Genomic DNA, 21,374 nt, shown 5'->3' on the forward strand with positions numbered 1-21,374 from the left:
ATCGATTAATTAAAAATGTTGTATATTTTTTATAAGTCATTTGAGCTTTTCTTCTCATTTACATATGGTTTTAGGATAATAACTTCTTGATTTATAAAGTGTCTACATCTCATGTTTCCTTAATTATATGTTGACATTGAAAATAAGTCTTACTCAATTTAACATATATTAGAGTTAAATGTTCGAATAAAAACTAAATAGTGAATCTAAAAAAAATAATATTCCTACCCTAGTTGACCTAGCTTATTTTTTAGTTTAGTTCAAGTCTTTTAAGTCCCTAATATTTTGTGGAGCCGGCCAATAAGTTTAGATAAACCACATATAAAGAGGTGAAATTGTAAAAAACTTGACCATTATAGGAGAAATTTCCCTAAATAATGCAATTGTACAAAGTATTTCCCATTTTGCTTGAAATGGAAAACTAATTCCCACATTACCGTCCACGTAGGATAGCTTTGAGAAATTTTTTTTTTTTTTAAATATAACCGCTACATGAAGTAGCGGTTGTATTCATGCATCTGGAGTAAACCGCCATCTGAGATGGCGGTTTTGTAGTGGAAATTTTTTTTTTTTTTAAAAAAAAATATGTTAAGTAAACCGCCACTTGAAGTGGCGGTTTGGTAGCAGTACAAAGTAGCCACAGTGTCGTGAGTTTTCATTCATTCCACTCCATTCTTAGTTGTTGCCGGTTTTGCTAAAAAAAAAAAATTCTTCACTCTCATTTACTTCAAATTTACAATTCCTCTCATTCAACTAAGCTAATCAACTACATTCCCATCTTCTCCTTGTGTACTAGTTCATTTTCATCCTCATTTAAGGTATGAATAAAACCCTAATTTTTGTTCAATATGCAAATTGTTTTTTTTGTTCATTATTGTTTGAATTGAAGTTATAAAAACGTTAATTGTTTGTTACATTCTATTGTTTTCATGATTTAAGCTTACGTTTTACACATTTGTAGTTGAATTTTAGGATTTGTTTTGTATGCATATAAAGTGTTTGATGAAATGCTTCAATGAAAGTTTATTACTTTGTAGGGTTAGTTTAATGGTTTTTGTATATATTCATGGTATTTTTAGCTTTTATATTTGAAATGAACCTTATAATAAGTGTTCTAATACCTTAGTATCACAAATTCTTGTATTCAAATTTACACTTCCCGTTATAGTGTATTGGGGTGAGGAAGTCATGATATTGGTTGCAAATTGGTAGCAAATTGGTGGAGATATCACATGAAAGATCATTATCCCATTGAAAAACATGTTGAATTGGTTGCAAATTTGGATAATGCGAGGGAAGTCATGATATTTTTATGATTTTTATAACACTTATGGCGATGAAAAACACGTAACAGCGATCATGGCGATGCCGGGCCCAGTTGATCCATCAGTGCTTACGCTTCAGGCGACACACAGGAGCATAGCTGCGTGGGAGGGCTCCACTGCCCAATTGGTTACTCGTCAGCACTACCAGGCGAGTACGTTACGGTGGGAGGTGGATGACAGGGTATTAGACGTAGTCGAGCTAGCTGGTTTTAGATACATTCACCGGTTGTTGGGCGGGGGCTTAGAGCTCGATCGAGCACTTATCACTGCATTGGTGGAGAGGTGGAGGCCGGAGACACATACCTTCCACCTCACAGTTGGCGAGGCAACGATCACGTTGCAAGATGTGGCAGTTATCATGGGACTGCCGGTTGAAGGACAAGCAGTCATTGGTCATGGGGAGGGAAATTGGCCAGCATTAGTACATGAGCTGCTAGGGGTTTGGCCGGAAAACCCTCAAGACCCCTCACAGCCGAAGATCATCGTTGGATCGTCATTGAAGCTGACTTGGCTTCGACAGCATTTTAGCGCGCTTGAGGATGATGCAGATGATGTGACGGTTGACAGACATGCCCGAGCTTACATTTTGTACCTGTTTGGATGCATCTTGTTTCCGGACAAGAGCGGCGACTCGGTACAGTTGATCTATCTCCCTCTACTGGGAGACTTGGAGCGCGTAGATGAGTACAGTTGGGGAAGTGCTACCCTAGCGTATCTGTATCGTAACTTATGTCGAGCATCTCGTAAGGGTGCCAAGGACATGGGTGGATGCTTGATGTTGTTACAGATATGGTCATGGGAGCACATTCATATAGGGAGGCCCATTATTCGGACGGTTCGACCGGATGGGCAACATGATCAGGAAGATGACGCGGATGATTTTGAACCGATATTAGGGTCACAGCATCGGCGCGGGATGGATCCTTTGGCAGTAAGGTAGCAACACTCAATTCACTATTCAAATTCATAATTTCACTATTTTATGATAGATGAAAATGTTTATTTGTTTACAGCTGGCTTCGCGTATATCTTTCGAGATCCCACTCCCCACATACTCTCGTCTACTACAGGGACGCACTAGATCGACAACGGGACGAGCAGGTTAGTAACATTTACTATTTGTATTAGTTATGAATAAATTGTATACATTACTAAGCATATTGATTTCTATTACAGATGACATGGCAGCCTTACACAGCGGCTAAGATGGAAGCTCTACCGCACATATGTACATCGGGCCACGAGATTTGGAGATCGCGTTGTCCTCTTATTTGCTTTGACATCGTCGAGCTACATCTCCCGGATCGTGTCATACGTCAATTCCGTTTGGAGCAGGTAATTCCGCAAGCCTGTGACACCCAACGTCAACTACATGCGATCGATCGGAGAACTAGGGACAAGAACTACCTCGTACGACATAGATCGCATGTAGATGCGTGGAACGACCGAGCATCTACATTGGTTGGAGGAGATAACTTCACAGGTCATAGCTCTGCTATGTACATGAGTTGGTACAGGCGCATCTCCATATTACGCCTAACGAACATCGCATTTGCGCAGCCAGGATCACATTACCATCCGACATCTACGTTACTGGTACGTTTTCTTTCAACACTCATAACAAATAGTAATAGTTTTAAGTAACTGTTTTAACAATATAATGATAACAAACAGGCTGAGCGCATCCGATCGGTGTTGATACAATGTAATGACACGATTCAAGGGGCCGCTACATCGCCAGTTGACGTGGGCTATCGGCTATGTTCTCAGACCTTAGGCTCCATTAATGCGTCGTTGACCGATGCATTGAGTCAAGCGGGTTATGAGTACCTCATACCGACTCCACCCGTCATTGGCGACGTAGATGACACATTCCACACTCCTTCTCCAAGGAGTTCAGCCCATCGAGGTAGCTCTTCCGGAGGATCCAGTTCTCGGTCCACAAGAGGCCGCCAGCGTTCATCTACTCAGGGTCGGTCTTCCAGATCGCCATCGACATCCGCTACTATGTCGCCGTTCGTTCCCCCGTCTTCCATCAACACTCCTCCGCCACATCCATCGCCTCCGCAAAGGATTATCACATATCAGCGTGCTAGTCAACGACGAGCTCCAACTCTTAATGTCATTGCGGAGGTTGACGAGTTCACACCATCATCATCCACCGGTGCGCAAAACAAAAGGGGCCGGGGGTTGTAGTTTAACAAACTTTGTATATTCTTATATTATTTTAACTTCTTGTATATTCTTGTATGATTTTAACTTTGTATGTTCATGATTGTAATATATCTTCGCATTATTTTCATAATTAATTTTTTCAAATCAAGCTGGTTCGTAATTGATTAATATGGAATAGATGGTATTGAACTAGTTTAATGCAGGTTACGTTCACTATTTAGGGGAAATGAAAGAAAAAAAAATATTGTTGCAGGCCACCAGCAAACCGCCACATGAAGTGGCGGTTTACCAGGGATCAAACCGCCACATGAGATGGCGGTTTGCCTTGACCAAACCGCCACTTCATGTGGCGTTTTTGTGCTTTATGTAAACCGCCATTTCAAGTGGCGGTTTGGTCTGAAAAAAAAAAAAAGACTTTTCCACGTGGACGGTATTCTGGAAAATTCTTTCCCAAATTAGGTAAAGTGGGAAATTTTTTTTTTAAACATTATTTAGGGAAATGACTCCCATTATAGTCTCAAACGAAACCTATTTGAATTAATAATGATGTATTGACAACTGTGAAGTGTGAACTAAAAGGATGCTCATGATATAATCTATTACATAATTTTTTAAATGAGACAGTTTTATACTAAGATTATTTTTATTGAACTGATATAATGTATACTTATAATTTTAAAGTGAACATTTATAAATTTAAAGTGATCACTTATAATTTTAAAGTGATCACTTATAATCTTAAAGTGACCAATTATAAACTCAGTGATTATTTGCAATCTTAAAGTAACCACTTGCGATCTTAAAATGATTAATTAAAGAAATGAGTTGATTGTATAGGCTCGTCTCATGACAAAACAGTGTTATATTAAGACTTGCTGAATTAATTATAAGTGATGTGATACTCTATTTGTCCTATGAAAATTGCTCAAATGATAAATGGTGAGAAAATTAAAAGAACCGAATAAAGTAATACTTTATATGAGAAAATGGGAAAAATGTGATAATAAAATGAAATTTAGGTTAAATATTTGAATAAGAATTAAAGAAGGATGAGTTATGATCAAAAATAAAAATAAAATAAATTTAATAAGTTAAATTAAAAAATAGGGCAAATGTTTTGATAGAAGAGGAAGAATATGAGTAATTTTTTTTTTTTAAAAAAAAGGAGGAATATGAGTATATCACTTTCTAAATTCCTGCTCAAGAAAAATGATTGTTTTAGTTTAATATTTCGTTACTCTACCTTCTACGGCTCTTCCATAACTGCCATGGTCACAACTAAAAACAAAAAACAAAAAACAAAAAACAAAAATAAATTTCTTTAGTATTTAATAATGCACGTCCTGTATGATGGTCTGAACATGCCTCCAAACTCCAACAATATTCGACCACTAATTCTTTCCCCTTTAAGAATACGAGATAGTTTTAAATTAAAATAAATTATTTGAAAAATTAATTAAATTAATAATTTTATTTAAAATACTTGCTTTTAATTATTTGATATTTTACATAGAGTATTATTTAGAATATAAATTAACACTTAAAATATTTAAATATTTAATTTTAAATCTGAATATTTTATTTAAATTTGACTCAAAAACCATTTCTGAGGGTAGTTTTGACGTGCAATTGCCTAAGGCCCAACTCACGAAAAAGGCCTAAATTGAGTTAATTCTTATAATTAAAATAGTATTTGCAGAAGTAGCATCTAGCATGAATCGAATTTGCAGCATTAAGATTCTTAATTAAATGTATAACTAAAGATTTTTTTTAATTTTTTGTCTAGGACTCAAAAATTATCAGGAATGACACTAGTCTCATTGTGAGATAATTTGAACAATTGCTCATATTCCTCCTACTAATTATACCAACATTCTTAATATTGAGGATTAATCTAAAACCGTATAGCTGGTTTAGGAGTCTCCTTCTTGTTTTAGTAATTAACCAATGAAAACAACTTCCTAACGGTTTGATTTGAGTCTATAGATGTTGACTTATGATATATACCTGCAGGCTGTAGAAGTGCATCTTATAGATAATTTCTTGTAGTTGAAACCAAAATTTTCAAACAAATCTAAAGAAATTCAATTCCAATAAACTTAATTAATAGTTGCAAATAGAAAAAAAATAACTTATAAGAATACAATTAGGGTTCTAACCGTCTAGGATAGAGTTTTATTTTCAACTTATACGGATAAAAATAAGTAGCGGTTTCAGAAAATTTTCATTATAATCATTTATAGATTCAAAATTTATTAAATCAACTAATTTACACGATAATTCAAAATATTGTATTTTATATCAAAATAAGAATTTTGAGTCACCTAAAGAGCAATTAAAATATAAGATATAAACATGCTTAACTTTAATAACTAAGATCATCTATTTCATTACAAGCTTCACATTTTAATAATTAAGATTAAAAAAAACTTTTAAATTGTATTTGAAAAACGGCGTTCTATAGTAGATTTTGAAAATTGATGTAGTACTTTTTATGAATAAAATATCAAATAGTTTTTAAAGGGAAAAATAAAAGAGTTGGATAAGGATTTGAGCCAATGGCCTCGAATGATGTAAAATAGAAAATTTGAATAAAATAAGAAAAGATAATACTATTTTTGTTTTAATTTACTTGCAATATTGAAAGTATATATACTATTCACTTAGCTCCCTTAATCTGTGATTAATTTTTAATCTATAAGTTAAAACATAGTCATGTGGGATCTTGCTTGATTCGTCTCGGTGTAAAGATTATTAATATCAAGTTTTTATAATTTTTTATTATACATAATTAGAGATATTAAGAATGAAATTAGTACATTGATCCGCGTGAAAAATCTTAATGTTGCAAGTAAAACGAAACGGAGGAAGTATAAAAAAGTCAAACAGTAAGCAATGTTTTAAAATATTTCCCAAAGTAAGCTTTTTTTTTCAGAGTTGAAGTTTGGGTTATAACAGCGAACAAAAAAGACGGGTCAAAAAAAGTCAAGTTCTTTGTTCGCTGTTAGTAATAGCGAACAAATGTTTTACCTGGTCAAACAGGGCCAAACCTTTGTTCGTTGTTATCTATAACAATGAACAAAGGCTTGACCCTTTTTGACCATGTCTCCTTTGTTCGCAGTTATTACAAAACCCTGGTAAAAAAACATTAAAGTTTTTGTTTACCGTTAGTATTAACAACGAACAAAGAACTTGACTTTTTTTACCCACCTTTTATGTTCCCTGTTAGTAACAGCAAACAACCCATATCTCAATTCTGAAAAAAAAAAAGTGTTTACTTTGCGAAATAAATTTTTCTATTGCTTGTTTTTTAATTTTTTATATTTTTTTACTTAATTCATTCAAATTTTCATGTAAAATAATGGGTATTCTATCAATGTCTAAGAAATTAATTAGTCCATATTTTTAAATTTAGACATGAACTCACTTTTTAGGTCTCATTTATAAACGTAATCATTTTTTACAACTGAACCAAAATAAAAAAATTCATGATATAAAATACAACCAAAAACACAAAATTTCCAAAATGCACCAAATTAAAAATATCAACTTTATATTACTGATAAAGTGATAATATTACTTTTTGATTAATACATAAAAATCCCTTCTATATTAAGTTTTCATTTCCTTTTGGAAAACTATTCATTTATCATTCTTAAAGTGCAATTGATTATTAATCTATAAGTTAAAATATAGTCATGTCACATGTAAGATTTTATATAATTCGTTTTAATATAAAGTTTATTAATATCAACTTTTTATAACTTTTAATAATACATAATTAAATATATTAAGGATTAAACAAGTGTATTGGATAAATTGCACAAAGTAAATAGACACTTAGGATGAATTTCTAGAGAGTAATATAAAAGTTGTACATCCTCTGTTTCAAATTAGTTGCAACATTCAAAGAGTGACATTATTTATTTATCACTCTTAATTTGTGATTAGTTTTTAATATATAAGTTAAAACATAGTCAAGTGAGATCTTATTTGATTCGTCTCATTTAATTAAGATTATTAATAATTTAATATCAACTTTTTATGATTTTTTGTTATACATAATTAGAGATATTAAGGATTAAATTAGTATGTTGGATTGCGTGATAAAACAAACATTGTAAGTAAATTTAAACGGAGGAAGTATTATTTATATTAATAAAAATAAAATGAGATTTTTATATTTAAAAGGAATTTTAATTTAAAAAATATCACTTGCATTCCCATGATACCCTTCTCCACTTCAACAATCTTCTCACCTCCCTCCTCTTCTCCAGTTCCACCAACTGAGTTCTGCCTGCTCCCTGTTATACCTTCACTCACAGCCAAAAAAGAGTAAACATCAACATTATCACAAAGGTGAGGTTTTTTTTATTTGAGTGAGAATTTCTTTAGGTAAAAATGTATCCTATTAGTGAATATTCAAAAAAAAAAAATCTCAAATGTTTCTGAAAAAATTCTTAATGGGAAATTTTTTTTTGGGTTTCCTCATAGTGGACCGCACCACCAATATAAATAAATACACCCCATTTTTCTATTTTTACACATACTTCTAATTTTTAAAGAATTTTTTTTAAAAAAATATATACTAACATGCATGAAAAAAAATTCTCCATAAATGGACACACATTTTTCTATTTTTTGACGCACTTTAAAAATTCTCTTCCCTAATTTCGTAAAATTAGTATTCAAGTGGTTTAATTTGTTTGATCTTTTTTATTTTTAATTTTTTTGTGGTATTAGTAATTAGTATTTTATCTTAATACTCCCTCTAGATATTTTTAGTTGTCCTATTTTTTTTATTTGAGCAGTTTACCTCAATTGTCTCATTTTCACTTTAAGACATACTTCCTTTGTTTCATAATACTTGCTAACATTTTTCCACACAACATATCAGACTCAGTAGCAAGTATTATGGAATGAAGGAAATATATTTATTGGTGATCTCTTTATTTTATTAATATTAAAAGCACTCAATATTGCTTATGAGTCTACTATTTAGGTGGTTTCCTCTAATTCTAAATATTAAAAAATACTTGATATTACACATGAGTCTATTATCTTAGGTGATTCACTCATATTCTTAATATTTGTGTCCAAACTAAATAAGACAAATAAATTGAATCGAAGTGAGTAATATTTTATCAATTATTTTTTTTGTCCTAATAAAATTGTAGAGTATAGAGAGAAAATAAGAAAAGATAAAATATAAAGTATGAATGACAAAAGAGTAGTGAGAAAATTTTTTTTCCTTATGAATGACAAAAAATCTGACGTGGATAAGACAGATTGGTGAGGATTTTTTTTTCATGAACATTGAGAGTCACAATCTTTAAAGAAAACAACACAATTAGTCATTTAATCATTCCTACTCATTCTACACAATACAGCCAAGACCCTAGCTTTCTCTCTCTAAATCTTCCATGGAAAGACCTTACTCTCTCACTAGACCTCCTCAATTTTCCAAACCTAAACCTCCACCATTTTCATCCTCATCATCTTCTTCCTTCCACAACAATGGCGGATTATTTTCCACCTCTTCATACGACGACGTTTTTGGTGGTCCTCCAAAATTCGCTTCGGCTTCTTGTTTAGCTCCTCGAGATGAAGATTACTCTGAAATTTTTGGAGGTTTCAGGTTGTCTTCTTCCTTTTCGTCCACCTCGTATGCTTCTTCCTCCATTCCTGTCCTTGATCTTCCTGCTGTTCCCGACGATCTTCATACTGCTGCTGCATTCTTTGATTACTCTGATGTTTTCGGAGGTTTCAATGCTGTTGATTTCGCTGTTTCTTTTGATGAACTCTTTCGTCCTTGTGATGACTCCTTTTGCGACGATGATGGCGATGGCGATGACTTCTCTGATGAAGCTTGGTATATTTTTCTTCCCTTTTGGATAGGTTTGATTTTAAGCTTTAAAATGCTTGCTTTTTTCTTTTTCTTTTTTTTTTCCGGTGAGTATTGAAATTTTCAGTTGGGAAAAAATTCACTCAAAATTGGATTTAATATTCCTTTTTGTCTTTTGGTTAGCCTGAAATTTGAGTTTAAATTTCAAATTTCTTTACTAGTTTTTTCTTTTTAATTTTATTTTTGGCGAGCACTAAATTTTTTTCCTTTAAGTGGGAATTCCTAAGTTTTTTTAACTTGCAAGTTGCACCAAAGCAAGTTTTATAGGAGTAATATTTATAATGTATACATATTGTAAAAATTAATTAAATAAGATTTTGATTTATGCTTCTCATTGCATATTTTCTAATTTTAATATTAAAATTTTATAATTTTTAATTGGGTATAACTTGTAAAAAACACACTGTAATAGTAAAAAGTTGCTTGGGTTTACGAAAAATTCGGAAGTAGTAGTCTATTTTCGTACTTTTCTTTACTTAAAAAAGTTGAGTTTTTTCTTCCATAAAAAAATGAGTTTTCTAAAAATTTGTTTTTATTACAAACGATGAAAATATCAAAGGTAGCTCGTTATTAATTTAATATACTTTTTTTCCCCTAATTTCTTTTTTTGCTTGGTTAGAACTTAGAATTACTGTTTCTAATTATGGTGGTTATTACTTATTACTATTTCAGTAATTCAGTTTCAGTTTTTATTTTTAGTTTTTTTTAATAATACCTCATTCTTTAATAAAAAATTCATACTATATATAAAAATTAGCAAATACATAACAACTTTAACTAAAGATAATTCAAAATTAACAAAATTATGATCGTTGTATATGAGATGTGATAATTCTGAATATGTTTTTTCACATCGCATATTGACACCCCTTCTGCAAAGGGTCTTTCAATCTGTTGTAGTCTTGAGATAGAATTGAATTGTTGTAGTCTTGAAATAGAATTGAATTTGATGTAGTTGATGGTAATTGTAATTTTGATGTCTGCTGCATTATCGCATTAATCTCTACCAACAAATCAACTATAAATCAATCTTCATAACTCCAAACTCTAATGAAGAGGGAGATCAAAACCCTGGGTAGAATCAACTCAATGAATAGGTAGACCAACTCTCCTGTAGAAGAGGACAAAAATTTATTCTAATCATATTCAAAAAGCTTAAAACGGACAAATTTAGAGCTTACCATCAACTGATAGCACCAAACCAACTATGAAGATTAGTGTTTTTTAGAGAGAGAAAAGAGAAAAGGAGAAGGAGGCAGTTATTATACAAAATTCTAGGGCTATAGTTTTTATTTTTGGTTTAGTATACAGAGTAATTTGTATACTTGTTAGATAAGAAAGTATACAGAGAATCGCGTGGGGTGGGAAAGGAGGGAATGGTTGAGAGGTGTTGTGGGCTTGTGGCCAATTAATTCATATGCCTTAAATTTTGAATTTTGCCTGCTTTATTGCTTGATTTGAAGAGAGCTTGATTTTTGGAGTCTTTTCAATGTCATGCCTGGTAGCGAATAGTCGACATATAAATCAGTAGCTTAAGATTGAGTCAACAGGGACGGTGGAGAAATTGTAATGTATGCTGTCTTTTGTTAATTTTACTTTTGGACCATTTGTGGTCTTCAAGTATTATTAATGTAATAGTAATGAGAGTATGAGACTGAACATGTTTAATGATGGACAATGAAGTAACTAAACAGGTTGTCCTACGGCTAGTTTTGTGGCTTTGTTTTATTCCTTTTGACCTTAAATATAGGCTAAATTTCTATTTTTGAGGCTTTAGTAGTAAAGCTTGAATTTGAGGCTTTCTGTATTATCCTTAATAGAGTATGGATTTAACTTGGGTCTGCTCAAGAATCAGAAAGAAAGATTAGTATGAAGATGTAAAAATCAAAACTTAGAAAAAAAAATATCTGTAAAAGCAAATTAAAGCCGTATTGCATCGCATCGCATCCCATCGGCTTTGTTGTAAGGTTTTCAAATCAAATGAAATTTCTCACGTAAAGGCGTAAAAAACTGTGTTTTGGGCCGTATCAAGGGATATCTTATGATTCAACTGATTTTTAGGCGTTACGGTAACTGTATGACTCCTATTACTGTATCACCGTTACTGTGACTGCAACTGTTACCGTATTTTTACTCTATGATTGAGATCCTCATAATTCATAAATGATCCCCACTTGAAGGGGCTAAAGATCTAGGAAGAAGAAGGTATAGGTTTCCGTGATTAATAAATGGTTTACATTGCTACTGCTTGATATTGACGCGGAGAAAACAATTCAATAACCAAATCAAGTTTGAAAAACTAGTTGTGATGGTCATGAGCTGTGAAGGACAATTTCTGAGATGAAAGAGTATTTGTTGTAATAGCGAAGCTAAATGGATCCATATGTGGTGGAGCTAGGGGTGTCAGGGGTCGGCATAGCCCCCCTTAATTTTTGAATTTTCCCTTTTATGATAATTGGGGAACAGAACTTTTATGAATTTGACCCCTCGAATTACTATAGTCTGGTCTTTTTGATCAACCATTACCTTAAGTTTTGGTAAAACCACTATAAATGGATCATTTGTTTGTGACAGGACTTGGATGAACTATGCTAGCTTTTCATGGTTTGAACCTTGACTAAAACTGAAATGAACCTATGTTATCTTTGCACTTCTCAGGGTACCTCAATGTCTTAGGAATTGGCAGTGGCACCACTGAGTAATTACTTTACAGGCTTTATGCAGTTAGTAGGAGAATCGTCAGTGCTTTGATAATGAAGCGCTTGTAAAACCACTAATTTTTTTTCCTGAGGTGAAGCACATTAACTAGTTTTTGAGATGGTTTAGTTTTTATTTTATTTTATTTTTGGTTATGCAAATCCATATGACAGTCTGCAGATTGCAAGTATTGCTTTGCCTGCTCTTTCATTTATATTTTCTCTTGTTGTCCTTGTTTTCTTATGTGTTCTCACAAATACAATAGCGTAGTGAGTCATTTTCTTTTTCTTTTTATGGACAGGACCCCAGCTGGCTCAGAGTCTCATTCTGATGATTCAGATCCATTTGCCTATTCCGAAAAGTGTGAAAGCTTGTTTAATGAAAATGCTCATCAACCAACAGAAAGCAAACAATTTAATGTTTCTTACCATAAAGTCAATCCAGGAACCAGCACATATTTGCCAAACACTATGCATGTAGCTGAACTTAACGACGTGCCAGGATATACTTGTGTAGTTGATGAAGACATGACTAGTGACATATGCGCTCCTGCTGTTGATGACATTGTTCTTACCATGGGTTCACCATCTCACATCACCCAGAATCATATTAGAAAAACTAGGTCTCATGCTTCATGTCTTGATTTTGGTTTAAGTACATATGATCATGATTTGAGATCTGGAAAAGCATGTAGTGCTAGTACATCTAGTATGAATTCTACTTTTGCATCTGTGTCTGACATCAACCTCAGAACAGAACCATCTCATTTGCCGCCTCCATCAAGACCTCCACTTATAGTGGAAGACAGGAGCGAAGATTTTAGTGAACAAAATTCTGGTCCTATAGCTTCTGAAAGAAATGGATTGGAAGCAATTGTTGATGGTGGCTTACCATCATTCTTTGACATGGAGGTGGATGCAAATTCTTCTGCTGCAGTTTCTGCCGCTGCTATGAAGGATGCGATGGTGGAGGCTCAAGTAAAACTTAGAGCTGCAAAAGAGTTGAGGGATGAAAAGGATAGAGTTCAGAGCAGTGTCAAGCTGCACTTAGAGACTGGCGTAAATGATGGGGATAAATTTCAAGGGCTATGTTATGAAAGCCTTTCTGGAATGACTGGGGTGCACACAACCAATGATAGAGGTCCTGCTAAGATTAAAGTTTATTCTAAAGTTATCCATTCAAAAACTACCTCTCAGAATTTACTAGATATTTTGGGTTCTGAACAGTGTACGGGTGTATCTGGAAAACCTGCTGCGGCAAAGCAAGGGAAGAAAAGTTTTTTGTCCAAGGATACTGCGGTTACTGATGAAGCTGGTCAATGGAAAGAAGCTAGGCAATGTTATGAATTTGTAAGTGGTGATAACACTCGGTTATATCCTCATCTACATAAGAGTAATGGTGATGCAAAGACAGAAATTACGCAGCAGGGTGATGATGATCACAACTCGGATTCTGCTGAAGAGACTTTTGTAATAGGGGGAAATAGGAGAAGGTTGAAAGCAACAAAAGTAGTATCTAGACAAGAATACTATGAGAAAATGGTCAAGGTGGCCCAAGAAGTTCATGACAATATTACTTGTGGGCTTGTGGAACCCGGCAAGAGAAAAAAGTACATGTCTCAGGAAAATATAAAGCAGCAAAAAGCTGAGCCAGTCTATGAACCAGAGAACCTTCAAATTCCACTTTGCAAAGCTCGAGAAATAGAGGAAACCCTCGGTTTTGGTGTCAGAGAAAAGGAAACTTGGAAGAAGTCGAATAGTTTACTTGATAAAGATGATAGTATGAAGAAAAGTGGCTACAGAAATGTAGAAGGCCGTCATCAGAGGTGGCTTAATGAGGCGTCTACCTTCAAGCAAGCAGAACTGGGGAGATCAGGTGAAAGTAAAAGATATGAGGATGACCATCATGCTCAAGAAACTGCAAGGAGAGAATTGCATGAGAAGAGAGCGGAAGACTCTTTTGAAAGACAAAGGACTGAGGGCAGAGTTGCTGGGTCTCCTAAGCACAAAAGGAACATGGAGACGAGGGGGATGGTGGACAAGAATTCGAAGAAATCTTCTAAAGGTGTGTTGACTGGAGACAGAGTGCAATCAGCTTGTGAAAGTGAAGAAAAGGACAACAAGAATGATCTACAGAGAATGGAAGTAGCTGATACGAGGTTAAAGGAATCTTCTGAGAATGTTTCGGGCAGAAATAGACTGCAAGCATGTGAAAACCAAGATGATAACGAGTCGAGAAATATGCTGCATAGAGAGGAATTTGAAAATCATCATGAGGAAGCAGTTCAAATGAAAGGATCTAAGAAAACGCTCAAAAAGGGTGCTGAGCTGGATAAGGGCCAGAAAATTAAAGAATTTGGAAAGCAATCAATAGAGGTGGGGAGGCTCTATGAATCTTGCAATCTGACAGCTCAAAACAACAAGTCAGAAGAGGGTCAGAGACAAAGTGATAATGAGGAGAAGCTTGTGAAGAGTTCTGAACTGGAGCATGTGGAGCATGTGGAGCATGAGTCATTGCAAGAATGTAAGCTGGAAAAGGTCTATTGCAATTATGATCAAGCAATTGATGAGCAAGGATTGAAGACTATGCTAGAAAAGTGTGATAAGCTGCAGAAATCCGAGAAAACTAATGAAGTTCCAAAGCAACCAATAGAGTTGTCGAGACTTGCTGAGGCTAGTAATCTGATCATTAAGAACAAGAACACAGAAGAGGTTCAAAAAGAAAATAAAGAGAGGCTTGAGAAGGCTACTGAACCAGAGCACAAGTCTTTGCATAAATGTGAGCTTGAAAAACCTAGGAAAATCAATGGAAACACCGAGAGTAAAGAAGATTGGAAGGATGCAGACAGACGTCACATAAACATCGAGTGGGATGAGGACCTGTGGCCTAATAGCTCCCCAGATATTGAAATTCCTATACAGGACAATAATTTGAATTCATCAAATGGGACTAATGCCCATGAGGATGCTTCACTCGATGTGTCCCCTAAACTCAAAAAGCCACTGATGAAGACTGCAGACTCCAAGGAAGCGTCTCAGAAAGAAAACAATGAGATTCATATGTTGATGTCAGACAGAACAAGCACGTCAGAAGCAGCTAAAACATCAGATTTGGTCATTTATGAAAAGAAAATAGAACCTGAAGCAGTTTGTCTGGGTCCTGAAGGCAGTGAACTAGAGGGAAGAACCTTTAATGTCTCAAACACACTTGGCTTGCATAAAAATAACATTGAGACAGGTGGTACCAGTACTGGATACAATCACACTGTGAAAGATGAGATACAGAAAGTTTCTCAATCAACCTCTGTGCCTAGTTTGGCGAAGGATCTCAGGAATGAAGTTGAAGGAAAGAGGAATGTGGTTGGAGAGGGTCAAGCTCTTTATGACAAGGAAGAAAAGATTCGATCTAATCATGCAGAAGGAATCAGTGGATCCTTTGAGCATGCAGGTAAAGAAGAAGTAACTTGTAATGTACTGCTTGAAGGAAATAGAGGTCCCCAGAAAGTCTCTCACCCGCCCAGTTGTGACCAAAGTACTCAGAGAAAAGGCAAGCTTAACAATAGTTTCTCATTAGAAGAGAAAGATGTCGATATTGTGATAGATATGGAGAAGGAACGTCTTAGGAAGCTTGAGGAAGAAAGGGAGAGACTGAGAGAAAGGGAAAAGGATAGAATGGCAGTTGAACTGGCAGTACGTGAAGCCCGCGATAGGTCTTATGTTGATGCTCAAGACAGGGTAGAGAGGGCTGCTCTTGAAAGAGCAACAAACGAAGCTCGACAGAGAGAAATGGCACAGGCCCGGGAGAGATTAGAGAAGGCCTGTGCAGAGGCTAGGGAGAAGTCCTTAGCTGATAAGACATCAGAGGCCAGGTTAAGAGCAGAGCGTGCTGCAGTAGAACGTGCAACTGCTGAGGCTCGTCAACGTGCCATGGAGAAAGCAAAGGCGGAGAGGACTACTTTGGTTACACGAGACTGTATGCAAAGATGTGTTTCTGAAAAATATTTTTCTGAAAGAGAAACCATCATGAGACAGAGCTCTTTCCCCACGGTGAGTATGCAAGTTTGACAGTGAATAAAAATCTTGTGGCAGACATTCAAAAATTTATGAGAAGTCTGGGTGGCTTTTCTATTTTTCTTTTAAATTTCAATTGATTGTTATAACGTTTCTTAGATGACTTTTTGACTCACTACACTATCGAAATTGCAGATCAGTGAGAGGTTTGAAGCATCGAATGATGAACCAGCCCAGAGGTGTCAGGCCAGATTAGAGAGACACCGCCGAACAGTAGAACGTGTGGTATGTGTTTGTCTCTATGCTCTCTATGATCGAATTTCCAGTTTAGCAGTTTGCTGGAAATTTGTTTGGACTTATTTCAGGCAAAAGCGCTTGCAGAGAAAAATATGCGTGATATTTTTGTACAAAGGGAGCAAGAAGAGAGAACTGTGAGCATTTTATTTCCCACAGTAAAATACTCAATTTTTATTAATTGCAATGCATAATTCCAATATCCTGATTTTTATATTCTCTTCCAGAGATTAGCTGAAATTCTTGATGTTGATATCAGAAGATGGTCAAGTGGCAAAGAAGGCAACTTGCGAGCTTTGTTATCAACATTGCAATATGTACGTACAGCAATTTACAATTCATGTAGTGTGAAATGGGCCTTGAACTTTTTCTTCAATGCTTTATAGTATTAGTGCTTTTATGCTTTGCATTGGTTAATCAATTTTGAACAGTACTAGAAATTTTGTTATTCTTAAGCTGCAGTGCTCTTCAGCTAATTAAGACAGAAATCTCAAATGCATTGATTCTCCGTTTGCATAAAATGCTTATTGTTTATTTATTCCAAGTACATCAATTCGTTTTGTATTGGCTCCATATTGTATTATTACTTTGTTTCTTCTGTACTGGTTCAATTTTCTCTATCGTACGAGAGATTTGGATCCCAAATTTTGAAGTTTTTTAGTAGATGTGCATATTTGGTGTGTCATGTTGACTTTGATATGTTTAGTAGCTTAAAAGCACACTTGTGTCTACTGATTTTGTGTTATTAAACTGTATCTCTACTGTTTTCTTATTGACAACTGATATTCCAACTGTTCTTTTGAATGTTCATTTGTAGCCACTTGTTTGTTCCAATGTGTTACGCATGGAGTTAGGTCTTCACCTTAGTCTACACAAATGAATTAAGGTTGTGTTTGGAACCAGTATTTCATTTGCCAAACACTAAGTTTGTATCAATTTTACATTTCCAAATGAAATTATCGTTCCCAAACATAACATAATGCAATTTAGTAAATAGAAGAATAAATGACGTACCAAAATATTAGCAATACTAAATAAGCTGTTAGAGGTTGGTAAGAGTCTTAAGTTTGTTAGAAGAGTGGAGAGTAGCCTATAAAAGGACAGGGAGCGGAAAAGAAAGGCATCTCAGAAATGTTTTACAACGAGTTTATAGTCTTCGGAAAGAACAAGCCTCTCGAAAATCTTGTAATACACTTTCTAATTTCTGCCGTTATTACTTCTATCTCCGATTTCATTATCTTTCTATTGTTGCTAGTTCATTCTCAGCCTTGGCAAGTCATAACACATTAATTTTCTTTTTTAAGTTGCCTTTGGGGAAGATTAGTGACATAGTCAAGTTGCTCGAAACAGCTAGAACTTAGATATCTTTTCTGTTTTGGCAGATCCTTGGGCCTGATAGCGGCTGGCAGCCTATTCCATTGACAGAAGTCATAACCGCTGCTGCAGTCAAAAAAGCTTACAGGAAAGCCACTCTCTGTGTGCATCCTGACAAATTGCAACAACGTGGTGCAAGTATCCAACAGAAGTATATTTGTGAAAAGGTTTTCGATCTTCTAAAGGTGTGTTTGTGCTTTCTAGTGCTGTCTATTTCATCTCATCTCTGATTATAATACTTGTGCTAGAGTACTTGCTGCCAAAACATTCCTACTGAACTTTGTTAGAGATAAATCATTAATTGTCTTCTGTTGGCTTGTACAAGTGCTTTTATATTTACAAATTTGGATTTAGCAGTTAACTTTCTCAAGGCTCACAATCTTTATAGAAACGTTTGTGTCCATTTCCCATGTTTTGTCTTTCTCTTGTTGCTATACTATAGATGTCTTCCTCGTGATGAGGAAATTTTAACGTCTCATGTTATTGCTCTTATTATATTTAATCAAATGGCATTAATATCTTTATATTTCTTTTTTTTTTTCCTTATTGCACAGGAAGCTTGGAACAGATTTAATTCAGAGGAGAAGTAGTTTGGTCAGTTAAAGCCCAGGCAATGGATTTGCATTTCATAGTTAGCAATGGAAAAAGAACTGTATATTTGTCTTCTTCTAGTGGTGATGTGCTTGGAATGTAGAAGCTTCTCTGTGCTGTTTTACAGAAGGAAAAGATCCTCATGTTTAAGGTGCTTCTGCTACTAATTTTTGCCAGAATTGAAATTGGTTCACTCAAAAAGTTTCAGGTGATCTATGGTAATGATTTCTTATATATTTATTCAATATGTAAGTAGTTAAAGTTCTTGCTATATGCTAATGCTAATGCTAATCAGTCTAGAGAAAATCCTTTAATGGTTGTTACTAATAGCGAACAAACTTGTTTTCATCTTTTTTGTCTCTTAACATTCTCTCTCTTTTGTTCGTTATTAGTAACAACGAACAAATAATTTTGACTTTTTTTGACCAGTTTTTTTGTTTACTGTTAGTAACATCAAACATATCTGACCTCAGACACGGACACAAAGACACTTATTTTTGAAATTAAAATTTTCCGAAGCTTATTTTGAGAATTTTTGTTGTTAAAAAACTTATTTCTTTCGATCTTTCTAGGATCTTGTAGAGAGTTTTAAATATGGGCTTGGTATAGGAAAAACATGATAGCTCACCAAAAAACTAGCCTGGTGGGTGAGATAGTCTATTTACTATAAATCTCGCATCAATTGCATTCAAAACTGATGTGGAAGAAGTCTTATACATTATAATGGACCATAATAATCGACCTCCCCATAAGTCCAATGACCTTGTTGGGTCATAGGCTCATAGCTACATCGTGTCACGAATGGCTCTTCTAGGCCATACACTCCGCAAGACTCCTACTTCGAATTCGACTCTGATACCATTGTTATACCACACACATGAGAGCTCATTCAAAAGACCTGTTTGGTGGGTGAGAGAGTCTATTTGCCTACAAACCCTACACCAATTACTTACATAATCAATTTGGGACAAGTCTCATACCTTATAATGGACCAACCGTTCCTTTGAGATATATTAAGATTATCACCGCATCTTCTACTTGTTGTATTTGTGGAATATGCATGATGTTGCTTACTGTTCCTACAACATATGCAATATTTGGTCTTGTATGAGAAAGATAGATAAATTTCCCAATCATTCTTTGATATTGTCTATTATTTGTCAACTGTGCCTTTTCAATCAATTATGACCCATGATTCATAATTAAGGGTGTTTTTGCTGATTTTACAATCAATCATTTCTATATCTACTAAGAGATTTAGTATATATTTTCTTTGATTAATAAAAATTCCCCCTTTTAATCTTAGAACTTCAAAAAATACTTTAAATTTCCTTGGTCACTCATTTCACTCTTGAAATAATTTTCTCTTTTGGTTACTAATCTCGCTTTTATCAATCCCTATAATAATCATTTTAGCAATATAGGTATTTAAACATGTAATATGATTGTTGCATGTTTTAAGAAGTAGAGTATGATCAAAATTATTTTGTTGATGGCTAAATCTCTTCATAGTCATAGTGAATTTTTTGAACCATGCTCTAGGAGACTTTTAATTTTTAAGCCACATAGCCTTTTTTAATTTACAACCTTCTCCTATTTCAAAACAAAGTATTACTTCATGAACAAATACACAAACAAGGATGTGCTCAAATGTGTGCACTATGTAGTTTAGCATTTAGAATATTTTGCCTTACAAAATTGGCCATTTGTTCGAACGAGCGTCATTGCTCAAACGAGAACTCTAGTTATTCGAATAATTTTTTGACTCTTGAGCTATGGTTTCTGTTTTGATCATTTTGCTCATATGAGTGTTTTATTATTTCGTAGCTGTCGAAAACTGATAAGTGTAGTATTTTACACGTGGTTGCTTCTATCTCAGGGTCACACTGAAGGAAATCCAGAGGTCCGAGTGTAGAGGAGTTTTTGTGCATCTACAAAAGGAAACAAATTAAGTGTAAACCAAGAAAAGGGGTAGTGGACGTAAAGACATAATTAAAAGAATTTAATAAAAATTAATTGTGCGTCTCCGTATTCTATCCGTTAATTATTTAATTACCACGTACACCGTGCGCTTGCGGTAAAATAAAAGTCGCCTATTATAAACTTTCCTAACAGTCTTTATGTTCAAACAATAGTAAGATTTAAAATTTTATATTGTATGGATAGCGATAAAAAGAAGTAATTGAGTGGATGGAAATTTTAAAGGCTAGTGGAAACATTTTCATGAAAGTGTTGCAAGATTATGTGGACATCTCAAACAAAAAGTTTAAAGGGATTACTGTAGATAAAACTTCTACTCCTTGTCGCATTTGCTACTTGTATAAATCTTTGCAAACTAAAAATTGAGAAAAAGGTAAAAATAAAATAAAAATAAAAAAAGTATGTTTTATAGGATATAGATAAATGGGTAAATAAGATAAAAAAAAGTTAAATATGTTGCAAATTTAAGCAATAGTGAGAGTCATGATATAATAAAAAATTAAGAAGTAACAAAAAAATAAGGATGAAAATACCCACCCAGCTAAATAGGTAGGACATACTACATCCATTTGAAATATATAAATATTTTCCGTTGTAATATGTCACTATCAGTTATATCTCTCAAAATCTCAAAGGAATCGACTCCCAATGTCTCTCTTGCTTAACATTATTTTCTATTTTAATTGATTCTCTAATTTTGCATTTTTTTTAACAATGGCCTACCACTTTCTTTTAATTTTATTTTTACATTTGAATTCTTTTTTACTTTCATTACATAATTCATTCTCACTAATTAAATATTACATATTCACTTTTAACAGAAAAAACATAATATTTCTCTTTGCTATTATCCTAAAGGAACGAAAGAATATCTAATTTAAAATATTAAAATTAAAATTAAAAATAAAAGAAGTACTCTCCCTATTTCATTTCAAATGTCCCATTTGCTTTACGCGTTTGTCAATGCACTAATTCAATCTTTAATATCTCTAACTGTACATAGTTAAAAATTATAAAAAATAG

The 21,374-nt window shown here is 34.1% G+C and overlaps 2 protein-coding genes across 4 annotated transcripts; both read left to right on the forward strand.

Moving 5' to 3' along the window:
• The first annotated feature begins 732 nt into the window (after nt 1–732).
• Nucleotides 733–5,549, forward strand: LOC130821596 (serine/threonine-protein phosphatase 7 long form homolog). Its single transcript, XM_057687384.1, has 4 exons — nt 733–2,261; nt 2,339–2,426; nt 2,502–2,660; nt 5,514–5,549. The coding sequence occupies exons 1-4, from the start codon at nt 1,360–1,362 to the stop codon at nt 5,547–5,549; spliced, it is 1,185 nt and encodes a 394-aa protein (XP_057543367.1). The 5' UTR covers nt 733–1,359.
• Nucleotides 5,550–8,237: 2,688 nt separating this feature from the next.
• Nucleotides 8,238–20,400, forward strand: LOC130821364 (auxilin-like protein 1). 3 transcript variants are annotated; one of them, XR_009045357.1, is made up of 8 exons: nt 8,238–9,372; nt 12,404–16,148; nt 16,308–16,397; nt 16,478–16,543; nt 16,634–16,723; nt 17,789–17,965; nt 18,335–18,589; nt 20,251–20,400. XR_009045357.1 is itself a non-coding variant. In XM_057687097.1 (7 exons), the coding sequence occupies exons 1-7, from the start codon at nt 8,924–8,926 to the stop codon at nt 18,368–18,370; spliced, it is 4,653 nt and encodes a 1,550-aa protein (XP_057543080.1). In that variant the 5' UTR covers nt 8,238–8,923; the 3' UTR covers nt 18,371–18,607. The 3 variants fall into 3 exon arrangements, 1 of the variants encoding a protein (XP_057543080.1); XR_009045358.1 differs by having other exon boundaries at nt 18,335–18,579; XM_057687097.1 differs by lacking the exon at nt 20,251–20,400 and having other exon boundaries at nt 18,335–18,607.
• The last annotated feature ends 974 nt before the right edge of the window (nt 20,401–21,374 follow it).

This window comes from Amaranthus tricolor, chromosome 8 (assembly GCF_026212465.1).
Source record: "Amaranthus tricolor cultivar Red isolate AtriRed21 chromosome 8, ASM2621246v1, whole genome shotgun sequence".
Lineage (NCBI taxonomy): Eukaryota > Viridiplantae > Streptophyta > Magnoliopsida > Caryophyllales > Amaranthaceae > Amaranthus > Amaranthus tricolor.

Bases quoted from the DNA above. Each gene is read 5' to 3' on its own strand.
- LOC130821364 (XM_057687097.1), top strand. From the start codon at position 8,924: ATGGAAAGACCTTACTCTCTCACTAGACCTCCTCAATTTTCCAAACCT. The intron at 16,149-16,307 runs GTGAGTATGCAA...TCGAAATTGCAG, and splicing joins GACAGAGCTCTTTCCCCACG to ATCAGTGAGAGGTTTGAAGC. The intron at 16,544-16,633 runs GTGAGCATTTTA...ATTCTCTTCCAG, and splicing joins GGGAGCAAGAAGAGAGAACT to AGATTAGCTGAAATTCTTGA.
- LOC130821596 (XM_057687384.1), top strand. From the start codon at position 1,360: ATGGCGATGCCGGGCCCAGTTGATCCATCAGTGCTTACGCTTCAGGCG. The intron at 2,262-2,338 runs GTAGCAACACTC...ATTTGTTTACAG, and splicing joins ATGGATCCTTTGGCAGTAAG to CTGGCTTCGCGTATATCTTT. The intron at 2,427-2,501 runs GTTAGTAACATT...TTTCTATTACAG, and splicing joins ATCGACAACGGGACGAGCAG to ATGACATGGCAGCCTTACAC.